The sequence below is a fragment of the Mytilus edulis genome, chromosome 11 (genome assembly GCF_963676685.1).
Source record: "Mytilus edulis chromosome 11, xbMytEdul2.2, whole genome shotgun sequence".
NCBI classification, from domain to species: Eukaryota; Metazoa; Mollusca; class Bivalvia; order Mytilida; family Mytilidae; genus Mytilus; species Mytilus edulis.
The window spans coordinates 33,051,310-33,072,605 of record NC_092354.1 but is presented as its reverse complement, the minus strand read 5'-3'; the positions used below and the strand labels follow the sequence as shown (position 1 = coordinate 33,072,605).

Here is a 21,296-nt window from a genome sequence, read left to right as displayed (position 1 = left end):
ATGATACATCCTTGGTCTATAACAAATTATCCGTCCATTTTAATCCTTATATTAGTAGAACCTATACAGAGTCCTATTTTACATCACGTAAACAACATTTGGATATCTCATGTAATCCACACACTAGGAATATTTCAAATGTTTCATGTAATCCACAATATAAATTTTTTTTGTCAATCCTACAAAAGTCAAATATCATCATCCAACATGATACTCGGTATAAAAATGCAAGCAATGATAATGCAAACTATAATTATTTCAATTGTTTCCGTAAGTATTGTAAACATGGTAAACTCCTACATCATGAACATGGTCCTACAATCTCATTATACTGTTAAAATAACAAACCTAAAAATAAATAAAAATGAAATTATTATAAAAATATTTTATGATAATAAGCTCTTTGTTTCCGGGTTGAAATGAAAGCAGTAGAAATTTATGAAACATGGGATTTAAGATGTTCACGATCAAATTGAACTGCAGTCAATAATCAATTATTCTAATGTTAGAACTATAAAGAAGTCGGAAACGATTTTTAAATGAAATCAATGAAAAAGATATGTTCGTCATCGAATCTCCTTATATGGGCATTCGCTATGCTAGTTGTTGCATTTCTTTGTTTGAGCTTCCTCCTTGTGGTCATTTAAATTTTCTCAATTGTAAGTAGTTTTGTCTAATGCTTTTCGTTTTTATCGTCTTTCATGTACCATAGAATGTGAAGTAGTCCAGTTGTTTTATATGAGGATATCAGATAATTTGTTTTGGATTGACCAGGATTGAGAATAGAAAATTTTGAAATGAAAACTGTGTACTTGCCTGTGCTGGCTATATGTTTCAGTAAGTAAATTTGTTTGCAAATTTATAATCTGGAGCAAATATAATGGTATCATCCCTAACATTGACATCTGTTTTAATACGAATGTCGTCAAGTAACTTCTTTAATACCAAAATGTACTCATCCCTAAAGATCAAAACTGGTGAAGCAAAGTTCAACGTTTAATTGTAGAAGTCGTAGGTATGTTGATCTTGTTTCACTGAGAACATTTTTTTCGACGCTATCTATCGAATTTGTAATTACCAATTTAATGTAATCCCTTTCAAGAGTGCTGTGAGTGCTTTGATGTTCTCTATTGCTTTGACCAGTTTTGCAATCTTTAAATAACACGAATTTTAAATTAATCCCACCGCTGCCACCAGTTGTTGTGAACTTACGTATTTATAGAAGAAACGGGTCCGAGCGGGTAAAATCATACATGGGCTTCACAACAAGTATATTTGTCTCATTAAACAATTACCACAACTTTATACGGCAGTTACGTTTTTATGCAAACAACATGTAGAAATACAATACTTTATTATAATACACAATAAATATACAACACAGTTCATTCACACAGGAATACGCGAATAAATAATAACAAATGAACAACCAACGTTAATGTGTTTGAATTGCCGATCGCGTTATATTTAACAGGGGAAACTACGATCTATAAATAGGGCAAAGTATATATTTCGAATCTGATGCGGAGATCAGTAAAATAATACAGTGTGTAAAATGTATGCTGTTTACCTTTTATAAAATATATATCAAGTCAAATATCAATCTTCTTATTCTTCGATGTGTATATCAACTTCACTCTTCAAAACTATATAAACAATTGCTGGGCGGAAGTTGACGTCACCAATGAGAAAGTGAAAGTACGAGAACAAATATAACGTTACGTCGTGTAAATTGTACTTTCACAACATGTCTATTAACTTAATTCTATACCCACATTGTCTTGGATCCTTGGTCTAAAGTTATAATGTCATGTTTTATCATCAAAATTATCAAATGAATAAACATTACTTGTGATATCCTGTTAAAAAGGTAATAACCAAAATGAATATATATCTTTCAATTTAAACAATTGTGTATTGGTAACTAATTGTATCTGTTTCCGCAAGAATTGGATGAATCGTCATAGATCGTTTTGAGATTCGGGTTCACTGAATTGAGGTTCTGTAGTAGCTATCTTTCAATTGGCGATTGACCGGTATGGTATTGTTCCTAACATCACTAAGGTAAATTCTTATGAATTGGTGTAAGGTACTGTTTGTCTCCTCGTGGTTGATAAATTTCTGTCTCCAACTGTGGAGGTCGTTCGAATCGTCTCTTCCTTTGTCGTTTTAAAGAAGGTTTGGGTTTTGCGAATATTTCTGAAAATTAATAGTGGAAGAAATGTCATTAGATTTTCTAGCAAACAAATGATTGATATTACTTTCTCTACGTTGATACGATTGTATTAGATTTATTGACATATTTACGCCTGACAACTTTCATTGTTGTTTCTGTTGTTTTGTCGTCGTTAACATATTCAACAGCTACACTCTCTTCTTCGTTAATTTCTTTTGCAGATGACGTTCTAATTATGTCCGAAAGTAAGGAAGGACTACAAAATAGTCTTGATAAACTTAACAATGTTTGTGATGATTGGCAACCAATCTTAAATATTAAAAAGACAAAAAAACTATGGTTATCCAACAACACAGTAGGAAATCCCCCTTTTATAAAACTTAAGATAACATAATCCAGAATGTTACTGAATATAAATTCTTAGGTTGCTTATTAAAATAAAACGGTAACCTCAAACATAGTCTCGAAGAGCTGGTAAATAAGGCCTTACAAGTTTTATTTTTCCTTAGAGTTAAGACATAGTTGGTATCTTTCGAGATTCGGCATGATATCAGCTGTGCGGGGAATTATACAATTTAACGGGTAGAAAAACTCTCTAAAGCCCCGCGAAATGTGTTGGTCAGTACAGGAAAAGTTCATTTATGAAATCATATGCGTGAACAATACTTGTAACATCTTTTAAGAGTACACTAACCAATTGGTACAGTGCCATTGGAGGGTATAATTAGTGCTTGTTCTCACATTTTCTTCTGACTTTCTGCTAATTTCTTTGCATGACTAGGTCCGATGTTAAGTTTGCTGGGAATAACAAGTGTAAAATTTTTACTTATATCATCATGTGGTGTAAACAACTTGTCTACTCCGTTTACCTTCTTTAACTCCTCGCTGATGAGAGCTTGATCTGTTTTTGGAAAGTTTGCTATAGCTTGCTATAGCAATAAACCTTCTAAAAGCATCGGCTTCTAACCGGAAAAGAGACAGACTACTGTGGATTCATTAATATTCGTTGGATACCAATTTTCGTGGATTTCGTGGGAACAGAGGAACCACGAATTTAAATGTTCAACGAAATACATATTTTCTAAAGGAATATATGCAGACTTTTCCAAAACAACGAAATTTAATATCCACGAAAATGCAAGTTTTCCTCAATCCACGAAAATTGGTACCCACGAAAATAAATGAATCCACAGTATCTTACTTTAGGAAGTGTGTCCTACTTCTAGATAATGTAGTACTGGTGTTTGAAAACTTGTAATAGAAAGATGCTTTTGAAATTTTGAGATCTTCTATTTTTTTTTATCTTTAACACTATTGATAATATCAATAATCTTGGCACCTCTGTTTGTTGATACACGGGTGTAAATCATGTCTTTTGTATTTATGCTTTTCAGAAGGGAACTTCCTATCACAAGAATGTTGTTGTTATTATAATTTCTACTAATTTTCTGTTGTTGGGATCCAGTCCCAAGTCTTTTGCCCTTGTTTTCCTGAGAGTAGGATTTAGAGATATTATTAACATCAGGAGTTGACTGTATACACCTTTCAACATTCTTTTAATGCACCTCAGGAGGGGTTGTTTGCATGGCACTGTCCTTTAAATCAGGATGAATTTGAGTTCCAATGCTATTAGTTTCAGGTTTTGTAGTTACCATTATTTGGAAATCATCAGTTTGTGTAGAAGCATCACAAGTAGTAACTTGTGTCCCTTTGTCAGTTACAATGGGTTTATTGTTTATCAAATTCATTAGATGGCAAACTGTTTTCTTTAGTTCAAATATTTCTTCCTGTAGATTAATACTTTCATGATGATTGATGGTAATTGGAGATAAAGTATTAAAATCTAACAACAGTTCATTGGTATCAGGTGACTTCCTGCTGGGAGTTGAAATGATGACAGTATCTGTGTTGATTGATGTCATGCTGTGAACTAATTTTAATTCTGTCTATACACAGTCAGATGTCATGTACTGCACAACCTTATGATTGGTCTCTGACACATTGGAATTTTGTGTAGATCCAATCTGGTTTATAATACTAATGTTTTCTTATCCTCATTATGTACATTTTTAAATTTCACAATTTTTGAATCATTCAGTCTGTGTTATAAAAATGATATAGTTCTTCAATCTCCGGCGCAGAGCTCACATCCGTTCCGTACTTACTTCGTATCACTACACTAAATATGACCTCTGCCACACGTTGTGTGGAATTTGTCTCCAAACCGATTTACAACGCTCATGATTACATAAAGTCTAGTTCATAAAGATGGCCGACTACAAATCGTACCTTCGTGTACTTAACAAAGAAAGTTTTAATTTAAAAGAAAAGAAAAAGGAAATATTAGATATGTTACAGAAGGGAAAGAAAGAAATAATTGGAATTTTACCCACTGGTTATGGGAAAAGTTTGATTTATGAAATTGCACCACTTATGCTTAGCGGCACTGTTATTGTGATTTCTCCACTTACATCAATCCAGGTGGAACAGTATCAGCGTTTGAGAGAAACACCACTCAAAACTTGTATCTTAAACGTGAAGGTGACCGTAAATTGTAGTTAACAATTCAAAAACATTTAATCACTCTGACATTACGAAAAAAGTAAAATCCCACATATAGGAAAGTAATAACCTTTGAACGTACATATTTTTACTCAGTTTTTAAATTTAAATAACTTTCTTAAACTATCCTAGATTTGTATCAAACTTGGACAAAAGCCTGTCTATGATCATTAGATAGTACCCAGTAGTAGATTTTGTAAACGAAAAACAAGAAAGTATATTGTACTAAACAGGTTGGGAACAAACCCCCTGTAAGGTGATTATACCTGTATAAAGGGATAATCCTTCTTCAGAGGGATAAAATACATTGTAATCGCTCTATAGAGGGGTATTTTTGTTTGCACTGGATTGAAAGCAAATTAGTGCAGAATGGCATTTTCTAATTATATTGGCTATAATCTCTAGCATTATATGCATCAACATATGCACATGTACATTACTAAAAATTGGAGTAACCAGTTTTCTGCAAAAGGAATTGTTGATCTTTAAATTTCATGTTAAATCTTACAATAGAAATTCTGTTCAGTGAAGCATAAGTGAGTAAAATTTACCTGATCATCACAGCTTTCAGTCATGGTGAACAATAGATTTTATATTTAGTCAGATAAGCAGCAAACTGGGCATGTGCTAGTCCAAATAATTATGATAATTTTCATAGCCTTTCAAGACCTCATAATTATTTGGACTAGGCATGTGCATATTTAATTAAGTACATCAATTGGTGCATCAACTGTTCTAGGTTACTGCCATATTAAATAAGTAGAGAATGCCATTCCGCCCTATTTTGATTTAAATCCAGTCTAAACAAAAATACCCCTCTATACAGGTATAATCACCGTAAAGAGGGTTTGTTCCCAACCTGCCAAACATTGGTAAACAGCTTGGCCTTTGATTGATCTGTCACTTCAGGTTAAAGGTTTTGGTCAAGGTACAATGTAGTTTATATTGCTGAAGCTTGAGTCTTAAACTAAGTACACATGTTCACCACCAGGCTACATGTATGATATGATTTTTCTAATTTTAATGCCAAATAAGAGTTCGGATGCCAATTTCACGGTGCTCAAAACATAGAAAATGATAGTGCCATTGGGGCATTTATGTACTATAGACACATTCTTGTAATTGTTCTAAAATTGGATTTTTACATTTTTTTCTCCTCAACGTTTCATTGACTATATTTTGGTCTCAAAAGAAATATTTAAGAGATCAATGTAATTGAAGTTTTGTGGACGTCCATTGGCAGTTTTACTATCGTAAATTCAGTTTACCTGGCAACGCATAATTGTAGGATTACTGTTATCCAATCTGAACCATTGATACAAAATAATTGCATTAGAACTCATCATCTATAAATTCCATGTATTGAGAAAACTTAAAAGTTGTATATGGAACCTTATACTGCAATCAGCTATTTTACTATACAGATAAAGCTATACGTATAAACGTTAGCTTTATACGTCAATGACCTCAACTCAACTATAAGCCCCGCCTACTTACAACGTCATGTCACAACCATGACAACGTGTAGTAACAATGGTCAAACTTTTATGAATTTAAACCTGTTATGTCTTCAAATTGGTAATTTATATACCATGTTTTTCAAATGTTATTTATTAAATTATTTTCCCTTTTTAATTCCTTAAATTGTCAATGCTTACCGCCTAGACTACGCTCACAGGGAAATACCCCAAAATGGTACCCCAGGGTTTCATATTTTTATTATTTTTTTATTTTTTTATCGATTTCAGTATAAAAACCATATACGTATAGTGTCTAATTATATGTTCTAAATTCACTGTGTTCAAATGAACATAAAGTATTTATGTGCTAAATCTCTCTAGATTTGATTTTTGTATAGCAAACGTATCTGAGCACAGTCAGATATGTACAACATGTACCTTAATACAATAAAGGCATCATAGAAAAATGAATACATATTGAGGTACTGTCAGGCGCAAATACCATATCAATTTTAATAACAAGATCCACAGGTGACAGATCACCATATTTTATCAAATGTAATTACAGTACAGCGAAAGCGAGAAAAGCAATCGAGTTGAAAGGACCAATGATAATCTGTTTATCGCTATTAAACCTATGACGACGTTGTCAATTTCCTTAGTTTTTTAGCTATAATTTTCCATCTGAATACAGTATAAATGTATCCCATGAAAAACTTATTTGTACATATATTTATTTATTAAATTTGAAGAATTTCCTTAACCCTGTTGGCTCTCGAGCTGATAATATGATCTACAATGTAGGACTGATTAGGGGTCTAATATGAAAATGCCAGGTTATAATCTATATTTATGTTACATACAGGGTAGAATTATCACAGGCCTTGATATAGAAGACGAAATGGTAGATATGCAGTCAAGTACCCCTATAGAAGAAATGTACAATACCAATTTGATTTTTGCACACCCTGAGGCTATTTTTAATACAGTGGAGGGAAGAAAACTGCTAGACTGTGACAGGTATTAAAGAATTTGAGAAATATCATATATATATATATATATAAAGGGAAGATGTGGTATGATTGTCAATGAGACAACTATCCACAAGATCCCAAAATGACACAGAAATAATTCAAATTAACAACTATAGGTCACCCTTCGACTTTCAATAATGAGCAAAGCCCATACCGCATTATAAGCTATAAAACGGCCCTGAAATGACAATGTAAAACATTTCAAATGAGAAAACTGACTGCCTAATCTATGTTTAAAAAATGAATGAAAAAACAAACATGTAACACATACACAAACCGCAACCACTGAATTAGGCATTCTGGAATTGTTTTATGAGTACCTAAATAGTTAAACATATATTGGTCTGTCAAATAATTTATCTGTAACTTAAAATACCAATATATTCTAGTCCTGAAATGTCTCTGGAGTTTCAAACATGTAAATGTGTATATTTATGTACACAGTTATAATACCAGACATCCACATATGTTATCATTACAATGTTTATTATGATTTTCTTATCATATTATAATGTATTTTCCATTTTGCAATATCAGAATTATTCTTTCTCTTTCTTTCATAGTATATGATAATGGATTTATTACATGATTATACTTTCTCTTTACCACGCATAGATTCAAATCTGGAATAAAAGCTGTTGTAATTGATGAATGTCACAAGGTTCATGAATGGTACGTTGACTCAAATTTGTGCATTGATTTGTTTGTCTTGTATTATTTATTACACTATACATCATATACATATATTTTTGTACATGTGTTTATTTCATTGTTTGATTTAATTTTTTATTAGTTTCTTTTACAGTTGCTGAATTGAAGATTGAAGTTGTTCTTACAAGTTACAGTTAATTTGACAAAAGTTACATGTTATCAGGGATGTGTTCATTATAAAGTAGCATCTCAATAACATTTTTCTCTTGTCTTTCCTTTTCTTCATGGTTTATTTAATTCCGGTCTTGAATATCTTAAAAGCATTACATGATACTGTTGGTAAGTTAAGAAGGAGAAATATTTTATCAAAAGGTAAGTGGACATTACTCTTCAATATGTTTGTTAATGATTTAATATTGATTTATATGATAAATTTCTACCAGGTAGAATCAATGCTAAAAAAAAACCAATTTCAAATGAAAACGCATTGATGATAAGTGTTTGATAAGATAATGGGGATCTGATATGTTATAGAAATAAAAACCCATTTTAATATAAACCAGGTCTGTTGCACATCTTTAATGCACCTGTAGTTAATCAACATGATTTGTCTGTACATGACCAAGTATTTGTAAATAATTGGATTCTCTTTAAAGGCAAAGGTAATATCTTTGGTAAGCTTGCTTGTTAGCTGAACCGTGGAGTCATTTTTAGGTAAGGTATACTACCCTCCTGTCTATGTAGCCTAGTTCTACAGACAGATAGATTGGTTATCTGTCGACTAGTCTACCCTAAAAGGAGGATAGTTTACCTAAACTAATAGTGACTTCACGGTTCAGCTAGCAAGCAAGATAATCCAAGGATACTACATTTGCCTACACACTCAATGCAATCGGCTGTAATTAAGATCACAACTAAGTGTTCTATTTGAGGAGTATCATAATGTATACAATATGATTGATTAATATAAAGTGAAGAAAAAAAATTATATTTTTCAGGGGAAAATCATTCCGTACTGCTTTTAAGCATATTCATGACATAGCAGCTTTTCTGCCAGACGCAGTTAGACTTGGTTTAAGTGCAACAGTATCTCTTCAAGAAGAGAAAGATATAGTGAAAGCCTTAGGTATGAAAACTCCATGTAAAGTCAAAGAAAGTCCTGACAGAACCAATATTTATCTTGAAAAAAATCTGAAGGGTTCATCAAATGATGTTTTTTAAATGTTTGAAAATATATATAAGCCTCTCTGTGATGATTTATGTGTTAAGAAAAAAAAAATTCCTGTTACACTTGTATATATTCCTATTCAATACATGGGCAGTGCAATTGCGTATTGTAGATTTATTTTTAGAAATTCTAATTTACACAACTGTTTGTATGGTGCTTTGTGTAGTGGACAAGACGAAAAAGTCAAAGCCACTATTTTAACAGATTTAGGTAAAAAGGTTCCAAGAATCAGATTAGTATTTTGTACATCTGTCATTGGTATGGGTTTCAACTCCCCATCTATTGATTGTGTCATTCATACAAAGCCTCCCAGAAATTTATCTGATTTTGTTCAAGAAATAGGACGTGCTGGTAGGGATGGCAGACCAGCTAGGTCAATATTATTTTATTGTAAAAGGGACATATCAAATAATGTACCAGAAATTAAAAATGATATTGTGCAATACTGTAATGATGATACATGTTTACGTTCCTGTATGTTAAGTCAGTTTGGTTTTGAGAAAGGAGACATGATTGATCATGAATGTTGTATGTACTGTAAGGAGAGTTGCACATGTATTGAATGTGAGATTTTAAGAATTGAATTGTAAAGGAGTAGCTTCAATATAAAAAAAAAGAAGATGTGGTTTGATTGCCAATGAGACAACTCTCCACAATAAACCAAATGACACAGACATTAACAACTATAGGTCACTGTACGGCCTTCAACAATGAGCAAAGCCCATACCGCCTGTTGGTCCATACTTTTTCAACAATTTTTGCTAAAATTGCAAAATCTGATGTGATGTAGATTTTGTTCTCTCTATCAAGCAGAAAGAAAACAACAGCAAAACAAGTTTAAATAATATTTTTACTGGTTGCGTTTAACAGTCAAATTCTTGCATAGATTTATAACAACAATTATGCAATCTTTAACATTCAAATTCAAATTTTTTTATTTAATAGTTCATGGCATAGACCAGTAACATTATTTTATATATATTTTAGGCAAAAAAAGGTATATTTGCTACATTGTAGAATGAAATGAAACTCATCTTCTATCACCTTTAAATCATTAAAAAATATGATTTCTTTCATTTCTTATAGTACTGACTTATTTAAACAACCCAAAGTATAGGAATTAATTTCTTAAGATACAATTGAAAAACTACATTTTATACCACATTATGTGACATACTTATAGAATATTTTACACTTTGCAGAACAGTCTTATAAAAAAAAGGTTAATTCTTGCTTAGCTTAATCAACAAGACACTGTCTTATTAAAGATAAATTTGAGCTGTCTAAATTCAACAACTACTGATTATCCCAATAATAATTCGAAATAAGATTATGTAACAATCATTTTATATATGTTGCCCAACTCGTACATTTTGAACAATTAAACACAAGTTCAGTTAGTTCTTAACAACACCTTTAATATACAGTTGTCATCCACAAAAAAAAATATTGGAAAATTACACTTATACTGAAGTGGAAATTCACCTCATTCACATTTCTGGTTGTTCTCTTGTGAATCAATAACTATTCACAGCAGTCCAAATCAACTTTTTCTATCATAGGAAAAATGTTAAATCCACATATCTCACACCTATACATTCGTATGCTACTAACTAACATCAAGTATCAAACACACTTATCACTGTTAATTTATTGAAACATAGGGATAAAGTAGTTCTCTCCATACTGAACTCCTCTACCTTGTTCTGTAAAATATATATGTACATTAAGCAATTTACTATTATAATTTGATAATACACCTAAAGAATATTTTATTCCCAAAACATCAATTGTTTGACTGTCATAAACCAGTGAATTAATAGGTCATACAATTCAACCCTTCCCAAATGTAACATTTATGTTTTCTTTGTAATGACAGATAAACCTCATTTTTCTGTGCAAATTGACAATGTATTTTCCTGTAAACCATCTTTTGTTGCAGATATCAAAAATATATCACTAGCATACCTCAACAAAAATGCTGTTATATCTTGAAACTGTAAAGCCCAATTGCCATAACCAAAAAGCTCAATTTTCAAAAGTTTCCCCATAGAATGAAATTATTTCGGCATTTGTTTAGATCATTGAATATAATACAGGTTTTAACATTGCTATACACAGATTTTTAAAAAGTTTATAGATTTCCCATTGATGCCCTTTTTGGGGCATTTCATATATTCTTTAAATCATTGTCACACACTTCACTAAGAAGTGAAATACAATTCTTTTTAAAGAAGAGAGATAATCAATTTGCCTTCACCACCACCCAAAAAAAATAAAATAGTAAGCCAATAAATAAAACTACTTTGAAAATAATTTTAACATTAAATTTACCAATTCCAAAACTTCTGTTATAAGAAAGACTCTTACCCAAATTGTTCCTTTTGTTGTTAAATTTTAACATTTTGAATTCATAATTTTAAAAGAATGATAATAAAAAGAGTAAACCCCCATCCTTCTTCTTTTATTCTTCGCCTGTTTACATTGTTAGCTATATACATGGTCTAAAACTACCTAAAACTTTTTAAAATATAGATGAAAAATTACATAAAAATAATTCACAATGTTATAAAAACTAGAAATTGAAATTATTTGTATCACACTCACACCAACACACTTATATAAGAGAGAATCACAGTTATAAGTATATCACAAATGTTCACAGAACTATGAGCTTTTCATCAAGAAGAGCAAAATATCATATAAAAAGCATAGATAACATATTTTCTCAAAGTAAAAAATTATGATTTAAAATAGTTTGTTATATTAATATTTCAAATTTCAATTTTTGTAAAAAAAATTTTTATTAAAACTTGATGCGATACAGATTAATATCTACTGATCTACAGTTCCTTATGAATGATCAATGAAGAATTTTCTAACTTTCTTCCTAATTAAATCTAACATTTCTTTCATATTTATTATCCTATCTGGGTGTTTTCTAATGTTACAAAAGGACTTCAAATTTCTACCTTTGTGATATGTAAAAGGATCTACAGTTTTCAAACACTTAACAAGAATCTCAAGATCTTTCACAGAAGACTTTTTAGTATGATTAACAGACAGTTTTGGTAATCCAAGACATCCATCAACTGTTCTTCCAACTCCAACACAAGTGTCGGCAGCAACACATGCTCTCATAACAGCTTTTTCTGTTTTATTGGCTCCTTTAATAAAACAAAGACAAGATAAATAATTGTATGTGATATTGATATAAATGCTTATTAATGCAATAAAAAGAATACTGTGAATTCAGAAATTAATGTGAGGTTTTTATGTTTGCAAAAAATGCGACACAGTTGTAAACACAATTAATTTGAACTTGCATTTTAAAATATTTTATATGAATTAAACAGGATTTTTCTCAAAATCGTAAAAATTAAAATCCCATAAAGTCTATGATGACAAAATTGCAATAATAAATGCAAGCAATAATAAATGCAAGCAATAATTTCTGAATTAACAGTATATGTAGACAGCACAATGTATATAGATCAAAAATTATATTTCCATCATAAATATTGTCCTTTAAAATGCTGATTTAACTGGTTTTTTTTTTGTACAAGATAAGGCTCTACTATTACTACTTTGTATTGAAAAATGGTTTTTGGTCTTGCATCCTTTGATGCTAGAAATTCCTAATATACTTTTCCCTGTTGCCAAACAATTAAAATAAATTTTTTAATGTAAAAAGCAATTTGATTACTGGAGCTAAATATGTTTACCGTAAATTGTACTGTAAACAGTAAATGCTTGCTGTGTGATCATACCTAGACTCCCTATCAAATCTTTTTTGCTTCTGATGACGTATTGGACCAGGTCTGCCTCTTTGTTCTTCCCTTGTCCACCTTTAGTATTTATTAAAGCACCCTCTAAGGTTCTCAGAGACATTTCTGGTGACAAAAGGTGCTTTGTAAGCAAAAGGTAGTTCACAAGTTCCCCAAAGTATTTACTGAATACTGAATGACCGAGTAGGAGACCAATTCCTGCTTTTCAGTTAATTTCCAACCTATCAAAATCTCCCTCTTAGGCAGTGTCATTCATGTTAATGATAAGGAGTCACCGTTCAATAACATTGATGAAATAGTTCTTCATCTTCAAATGAACAACAAAGCGTCAGCATTATTAGTAGAGATCATCAATTAAATGACATGTCATAAAACTGCAATATTGCTGTTTTGTCTCAATTTGCTGCATACTTATAGATTATTTATGTTTTTTTAAACGAGATGCATTTTCTCATTCTCATCTCATCGAAGGGCGGAGCCCTGAGATGAGATGAGATGAGAATGAGAAAATGCATCGAGTTTAAAAAAAACATAAATAATCTATTTATCGCTATTATTTATATTTTCGAATATCATTTAATTTAAATTTCAGTAAAAAAAATATCTTATACGATGATAATGCATTTTCTTTTGTGGTACTATTTTTTTTGGCGTAGGCTTATTTGATATATATAAATATGTAGTCGCTCAGGTAGTTCATTCATTTGAAAAAAGTTGTCTCATCTGACCATCCGGCGTGTTCAAATATGGCGAAAACCATTTTCACTGTTGATAAGCTGTAATTTGGTGTTTCTACGTATCAAAATGAAGTGAACGGTTGAATATATTATGTATTTTCAAAGCAGGCGAAGAAATATACATGCATGAAAAAATGTACATGCAGACAGACCTACGATGATTTGAAGTAGACTTATGTAAACAAAGGATTTTTTTTATTTGTTAATAACATGATTTGATTATTTTTATTAACTTCCAATAAATTATTTAACGGCGAAATTCACGGTAAAATATTAAAACGAGAAATCATCTTTTATTGTTGACATTTCAGCGAAGTCATCCGATAACAGTTTTTTGTATAGTTCTGGCTAATCTTTTCTGATTGGCCGACACTCTAGCGCATGAATTATATTAATACGCTGTTGCTAAGGACCTTAGAAACTAGCGATAATTTTCATTCTCACTCTACACGAGTGATATGAAAATTATCACAAAAAAACATCAAAGGAAGAATACAGATAATAGCGATAATAGAGTTTATCGCTATTATCTGTATTTTTCCTTTGATGTTTTTTTGTGTTTATTCTTTAAACAGCTTTTTCTGCTTTGCTATAAAATTGTTCATCATTTATAAATTTGAAACTGTAGGCATCCAACTGAATGATTTAATTCTGAACAATCATAATGAGCATCAGGACTAGTAAAAAAACTTTAACCTGTAGTGTGACAAAAACGGACGGACAGACGAACGAACTAACAGACATAAGGACGCACATAGCAGTATGTATAGCAACTTAACCTAAAACACGTGCAAAAATATCTGTACAAATTACTTTCTAACTCTGTTAGAATATCTTGAACAACTTTTTTTGTGTTCTCTATGATTGTGTCACATTTTTCAAGTCTGGTTATCATTTTTGTCCCTGAAACATTAAACGTGAACAAATGCATAATTTCTGACGTTGTGCTGCTTGACCCGAATGGTCATAAACATTTTTATATGCTTCCCTCATGGTATTTTTCACCCATTCTACATATTCAATTTGACAAAAATCATTATCAGTATTGGGGAGACCAAACATAAGATCCACTGGACAACGAATCTCACGCCCTAACATTAGACTATTAGGGGTACATTTAGTAGTTTGACAAAAATCATTATCAGTATTGGGGAGACCAAACATAAGATCCACTGGACAACGAATCTCACGCCCTAACATTAGACTATTGGGGGTACATTTAGTAGTTGAATGTACTGTGCTTTCAAACTTTTGTATCTGGGCATCACCAGTAGATCTTGTGTGGATAAAATGCACTTCTGGCGTATTAAAATGTTCAACTTGTTGCCGTTTGTTGGCTGTTGTTCGTGTGTTTCTTTGTCAATAGTATTCTCCAATTTATTTATATTGTAGTCCTTTAGCGTTGAGTTGTCATCTTAATGTTATATTTCACATGGCTATAAAAGGGCAGGTTTGGCATGCCACAAAACCAGGTTCAACCTGCCATTTATTTCTTTAAAAATGTCCTGTACCAAGTCAGGAACATGGCAATTGTTATATTATAGTTCGTTTCTGAATGTGTTACATTTTAACGTTGCGTCGTTTGTTTTCTCTTATTTTTTAGTGTAAATTCACATTGCGATAAAACGTGTCACGGTACTTGTCTATCCCAAATTCATGTATTTGGTTTTGTTGTTATATTTGTTATCCTCGTGGGATTTTGTCTGTTGCTTGGTCCGTTTCTGTGTGTGTTACATTGTAGTGTTGTGTCGTTGTTCTCTTATATTTAATGCGTTTCCCTCAGTCTTACTTTGTTACCCCGATTTTGTTTTTCGTCCATGGATTTATGAGTTTGAACATCGGTATACTACTGTTGCCTTTATTTGGACACCCACTTTTTTGGCCCAAAGAAACATGTACATGCGTATAGTTATAAGTAAACATTAATATTGAAAAAGGGCATTGCCTGTACTTACCATATTGCTATTGTGTGAAACTCATCAATCACAATTACTTTTATGTTTAACTTCTGCAAACAATTTGTCCATTCTGGATCACCTACTAATGTTTCTGGGGATGCATAAATTATGTCTATCAACCCGTCCTTGATATTGTCATCAATCTGGGAAGATGATCCTAAAATTAGAAAAAGATACATTAAATGTGTGTTGACAGTCAATATTCTGTTTTTATTAAACACAAGTATTAAAAACTCAATTGCCTACACATAGTTGAAAGCAGACATGGGGTCAATTACATTTGAAAGTAATTAATTACATTCAATTACAATTACAAAATCTTCAATTAAATTACACATTATATTTGACTTTTTTTACCAATGTAATTAATTACATTCCAATTACTTGGCAAATGTAATTAATTACTTCAATTACATTCTGCTGTGTGTCTACCTTTGAATCGTTTACAGCATATCATGACAGACTTCATAGCCCAGTCCAAAATAAAGTGGCCTGTGATTCCCAAAAATCCTCTCATTTGTCTACTAGACCAGAGATCAATGGTTAAACACACACTTTCAGCTCTTTTAAGAGTATTTACAAGGTTATTTTTTATTTCAACCGATTTTTCATGTAGAAGTTTCGAAGATAAATGCTTTCTGCTAGGCACTTGATACTTAGTGTCAGCTTTTTCCATCAAGTTTTTAAATTCTTCACTTTCGACAATAGAGAGTGGTAAAAGATCCCCAGCTATGAACATTATAAGAGCATTTGTCATTTCTAACTGTTTTGGATCAGACGGTGAATATTTTACACTTTTTTTTATGCATTGTGTCAATGTTGGTTGAATTTCTTTATTCTCAGAATGCAGAATGTACAAATCTCTGTGTTTTCTCTGAAAATTACAAAAGGCCTTATTTAATATCTTGAAAATATTAAATTGTTTTAATTTACCTATTGAAATTTTACATTTATTTAAATTTATTTGATTGTAAATGATACAAAAAAAGAGCACTATTTTTTATTTTTTGAAATGATTTTCATTTTTATCCAAGCTTATTCAAATTATTTATCTTAAATAAGTGATTTAGAAATCTGACTTCTTAAAACAAAAATAAACTTTAGTTTTAATCACAACTAATTAATTTAATAAACAAAATATTTTCCAAATTTAAATGTAAGCTATTAGAGGATATAAGATAAATGAAATCTGATTAGAAATGAAAAAGAAGCATTATGAATTTATTAATTTTTAAAATTCTTATATAGTATTACCTTCATATGTGTAACAAAGTTGGATGTAACTTTATAACTTCCACTAATGAGGGTGCCACAATGCATACATTTTCCTTTGAAAGTATTTCCATTTTGGAAGTCATCAGGAACAGTAAAATGTTCCAGTACACTCTTGGAGCTCATTTTTAAATCTGATAAAATGTTTTCTTTCAACATTCATATATATAGTGAACAAATTTTGCAAGTGAGATTTTGTCATATGCATTATCCCTTCAAAAATTTAAACATGTACCTATAGGCCCTAGGGGTATATTTATCTCTCTCTAATTAGCCTTATATCTGTTTAACATAACTGTTATAAAAACAGTCATTATATAGTTTGTAATAAAACAAATAGCCAGAGGTTATATTTATTGGTTATTTAAGTCCTTGAATAAAGTTAATTATGTTAAATCAATGTCTTAAAATATCTATCTAAATCTACTAATTAAGGTCAAGACAGTGACTTCCTAGTGGTTTCTTTTAAAATTATGGCATGTGTCTACATTTTTTTTATCATTCAATACAAAATGAAGAATCTACCATGGTTGTGTTAATACAGAAAGTATACTGTGAAGGCTTTTCTTTGTCAGCTTACAACATTTGTTAAGATTATTGCTTTTAATAATTTTTTGAGAAAACACAAGATTTAATCTTTTGATCCAAAATTTCAAATGTAATTGACTTGTAATTGAAAAGTAATTGTCAATTACAGGCAATTTTGGCTATGTAATTAATTACATTCAATTACATGTAATTGAAAAAATGCTCAATTACACATTACATTCAATTACATGATAAATTGTAATTAATTACAGTCAATTACAATTACATATTTCAATTACCCCATGTCTGGTTGAAAGCAGATTAAGGGCTTTAACATGTTTAAGATAAATATAACGTTGTTTGCTGTTCAGCTACATGTACCTACCCTGAAATATTGATACTACCCAAGTAGTTTGATTAGAACTTAATTAGAACTTAATACGCCATTTTAACACAAATAGTCGTTATGCTTCTGTCTGTTTTAGATAGTTTATTTTGTTTAACAGTCATCATGCTAAGCCACAGGCCCAGCAGCCCAGGCTTCTTAAATGTTTGGTGTGTACAAGATATACAAATCTAAGTCAATGGCTTCTTAATGAAAAATGCAATTAAATTAAGTTTTTTTTTTGCCTTATGATGTAAATGATGTAAATGCGAGACCTGTTAAAAAAACCACACCGTGTCATATTTCATTCCGAAACAGCTAACTTATTTATATTCAGCTTGTCACAGGACAAATTATTTACTTTAAACAAAAATCTGACCCCCACCCATTTTTATCAAATAGTCAAATTGTATTATGATGAAATAGTTGCAGACTAAAGGTTCAGGTTTAATTATATAAGAGTGATGTACATGTATATTTTTTATTCTGTACATAAATGATTTGTACACACAATGAGCTCTCTTCTTTATATTGTTTAGCCTTGAGGCTTTCGTGTTATGAAACACTAACCTTTGTATGCAACAGAAAGGTTGGCAATATGCGATAGTTTCTCAACTTGGTCCTGCATTAACGCCACAAGGGGACAGCAGACTAACACCTTCCAGTCGGAACTGTTTTCACTAATCTCTCGAACTACTGGAAGGTACAGTTGAAAAGGCAACGACTTGCCAAACCCAGTTGGGAGGACAGCAACACAGTTCTGTCTACTAACTAAACATTCCAATATTAGTTTTTGCTCCGTCTTTAGACTATCTATGCCGAAATTTGGTAACACATGAATCAAAACATCTTCTACACTGGGCGCTGCCATTTTTTTTGTTTTTGTAATACCGATAACAGTATGAGAGCCTGTTTTTGATTGGTTAATTGTGAATGCCTTTCAAGACGCTGATTGGTCGGTCAAAGTTCAGCAAATTTGACCTTAGACATGGTTATCAATCGGGTGTATTAAGATCCCACACGGCGACATATAAAAAATCGAGGAGCAAGTGATGAGAACTTATTTTAATAAGATTCATATATAATTAACTGAGTTGAAACATATAAAGAAAAATAAAGATTAAAACAGTTTTTGAGATCTCAACATTTCATGTACATGATGTAGGTAGGGCCTGAATAATTTTCTACAAACATATTACAAAATGGATTACTTATTTTCAAGTAAACACCAGGTGAAATAAAACAGATGAAAGAAAAATCTGAACAACTAACATTAATGGTTTGATTATTATGTAAATGAGTCTTAAGATGTCATAAAAAGTCTGTCAAGATTATTGCATACGAACTGGAAGATACTCGGAAATATATACATTATTACTGAATGTTGCTAAAGATTTTTTTAAAGAAACAAATTTGAATTAAGCATGTGTCTTTCCTATTTAGTGATGGACCCCATCTTCGTAAAGTAATAGACATGACTGAATTTCAAGGAGTAAAACTAAATTTCAGTAACAATGTGGAGTGCATTGCTACTAGACAGAATCTCTTAGACAAACTGTCAAGAGATTTTCTGAGTTTGTTTGTCAAAGAAACAGAATTAAGCACATTCGTTCTTCACCACAAATAGGTTGGCCGAGCGTGCTGTTCAGACATTTGAAGAGGAAATAAAGTAGGTTACCGAGGGAAGTATAGAAACAAGAATATAGAAAATCATATTTACGTATAGACTAACATCACAGGCCACAACAGCTGAAGTGTTAATGGGACGAAGACCAATATCGTTGCTAGACTTGACACATCCGAAAAATTAACAGTCGTGTTCAACAGAACTAACAAAGACAAAACAATCTCAAGATAAGACAGCTGAAGTGAAAAATTGTAATGTAGGAGACACTGTACATTTTGAGTCACAACCGTGAAGCTAAATGGATTACAGGAACTTTAATTTAAAGAATAGGACCAGTTCTGTTTGCCGAATTTTTCAACGGCAATTTTCAAAGTGCTGAGACAATTCCAGTGCACCGTTATGATTCAAATATGATGTAATGGTATAGAAAAACCTTACAGCTGAGTGACTATTGAAAAACCTGCTACATTTGAGAAAAAATACTGCAAAGATTTTACATATACTTGACGTCGCCATATTTGGATAGTCGTAATTCCAGTTACGATTATCTCTTTAATACAAGTGTTCTATTGACACAAGTGGCAATTCAAAATCCGTTATAATAATCTTTATTTTGTCATATAAGTAACATTATACTTGTGACATAAACAAAAGTAACAACAACAATAAAATAACTGAGTTGAACACACACATATCTCTATATATATATATACACAAGTAAAACTAACTAAGAGTCCCCTGTCCTCAGCTCTAAAGACTGTTTTATAAAGGAACCTGTTTTTTCACTTGGTTTATATTAGAAGGATTTAGAAGGACTACTAGTTTTTGAGCATCAGATAGATTTGGAAACATAGGAATATCTATTGCCATGTCATTAAAAAGTTTTATACGTAAAACATTATTAATTTGACAGAGGAGGAGAAAGTGATTGTCATCTTCTAAGGTTTTACAAGTTGGACATGTTTTATTGTCTCGAGGTATTTTTAGATATCTGCTCTTCTCAATGAGCAAATTATGGTCACTAATTCTAATTTTTGTAAATAAACGTCTAGTTTCAAAATTGTGAAATTTTAGATAAAATTCTTGATAATTGAATTTGGTGTTACCTTGACTCGGTCATTTTATCAAGATAACTTTTAAAGATGTACTGACAGTTATATTAAATGCATTTTTTTGCCAACAACAGCTGTATTAAAAAGTTTGTCCACATAGTAAATGTAAGCAGAAATATGCAGAGAAGTGGAAAATGAACAGACATCTAAAGTCAAACCATAAATATAATTCAGAGATGGTTTCAGCCATTCAAATGCCTGTTTCAAAGGAAGAAAACATGCACTATGTTTGTCCTGGAAATGTGCTCTATCGTAAAGTTTCTAAAGTAAACACAGAAGCAAGGGACGCCGCTAGGAAGGCTAGACAGGATTTTATTAAAGAACAAAATTTACCGGTTCGTGATCAACCGTCCGGAGATTTACAAGTGTGTAGAGGCCACTATGTGGATTTTTAATATGACTTAACAGAAGCTAAGGTTGTTAAACGTTGGTGAAATTTAGTTTGATCATTAATAAACTTTTCAGGACAGTGAAAAGGGGTGGTGCATTTATGCAAGTTTATACTATTTTGTTATATATATTTATTTTGTTTTACATACATTGCAATATTTTGATACTGTTTAATTTACATATATTACATCGTTATACTTTGATACTATTTGTCTACATGCATTACTATATTTTTGACACGTGTTACAAGTGCTTTTATTTCTAAATTAATGCATTTAGAACAAATTATAATCAAAAATCTAATTTGTTCTGAGGGGGAAGGAATGTGGCAGATGTGGTTATTGCACACATTTTGATTTTTAATTTCATACATTTTGGTGCTTAATTT

The 21,296-nt window shown here is 31.3% G+C and overlaps 2 protein-coding genes across 2 annotated transcripts; both read left to right on the top strand.

Annotated features, from left to right (window-relative positions):
* Positions 1-4,444: 4,444 nt before the first annotated feature.
* On the top strand, positions 4,445-9,104 carry LOC139494203 (ATP-dependent DNA helicase Q1-like). Its single transcript, XM_071282377.1, has 3 exons — positions 4,445-4,723; positions 7,064-7,218; positions 8,882-9,104. Exons 1-3 carry the CDS (start codon positions 4,445-4,447, stop codon positions 9,102-9,104), a joined length of 657 nt encoding a protein of 218 aa, XP_071138478.1.
* Positions 9,105-9,197: 93 nt separating this feature from the next.
* LOC139494202 (ATP-dependent DNA helicase RecQ-like) lies at positions 9,198-9,701 on the top strand. The gene has a single exon (XM_071282375.1). The coding sequence runs from the start codon at positions 9,198-9,200 to the stop codon at positions 9,699-9,701; it is 504 nt and encodes a 167-aa protein (XP_071138476.1).
* Positions 9,702-21,296: the final 11,595 nt, after the last annotated feature.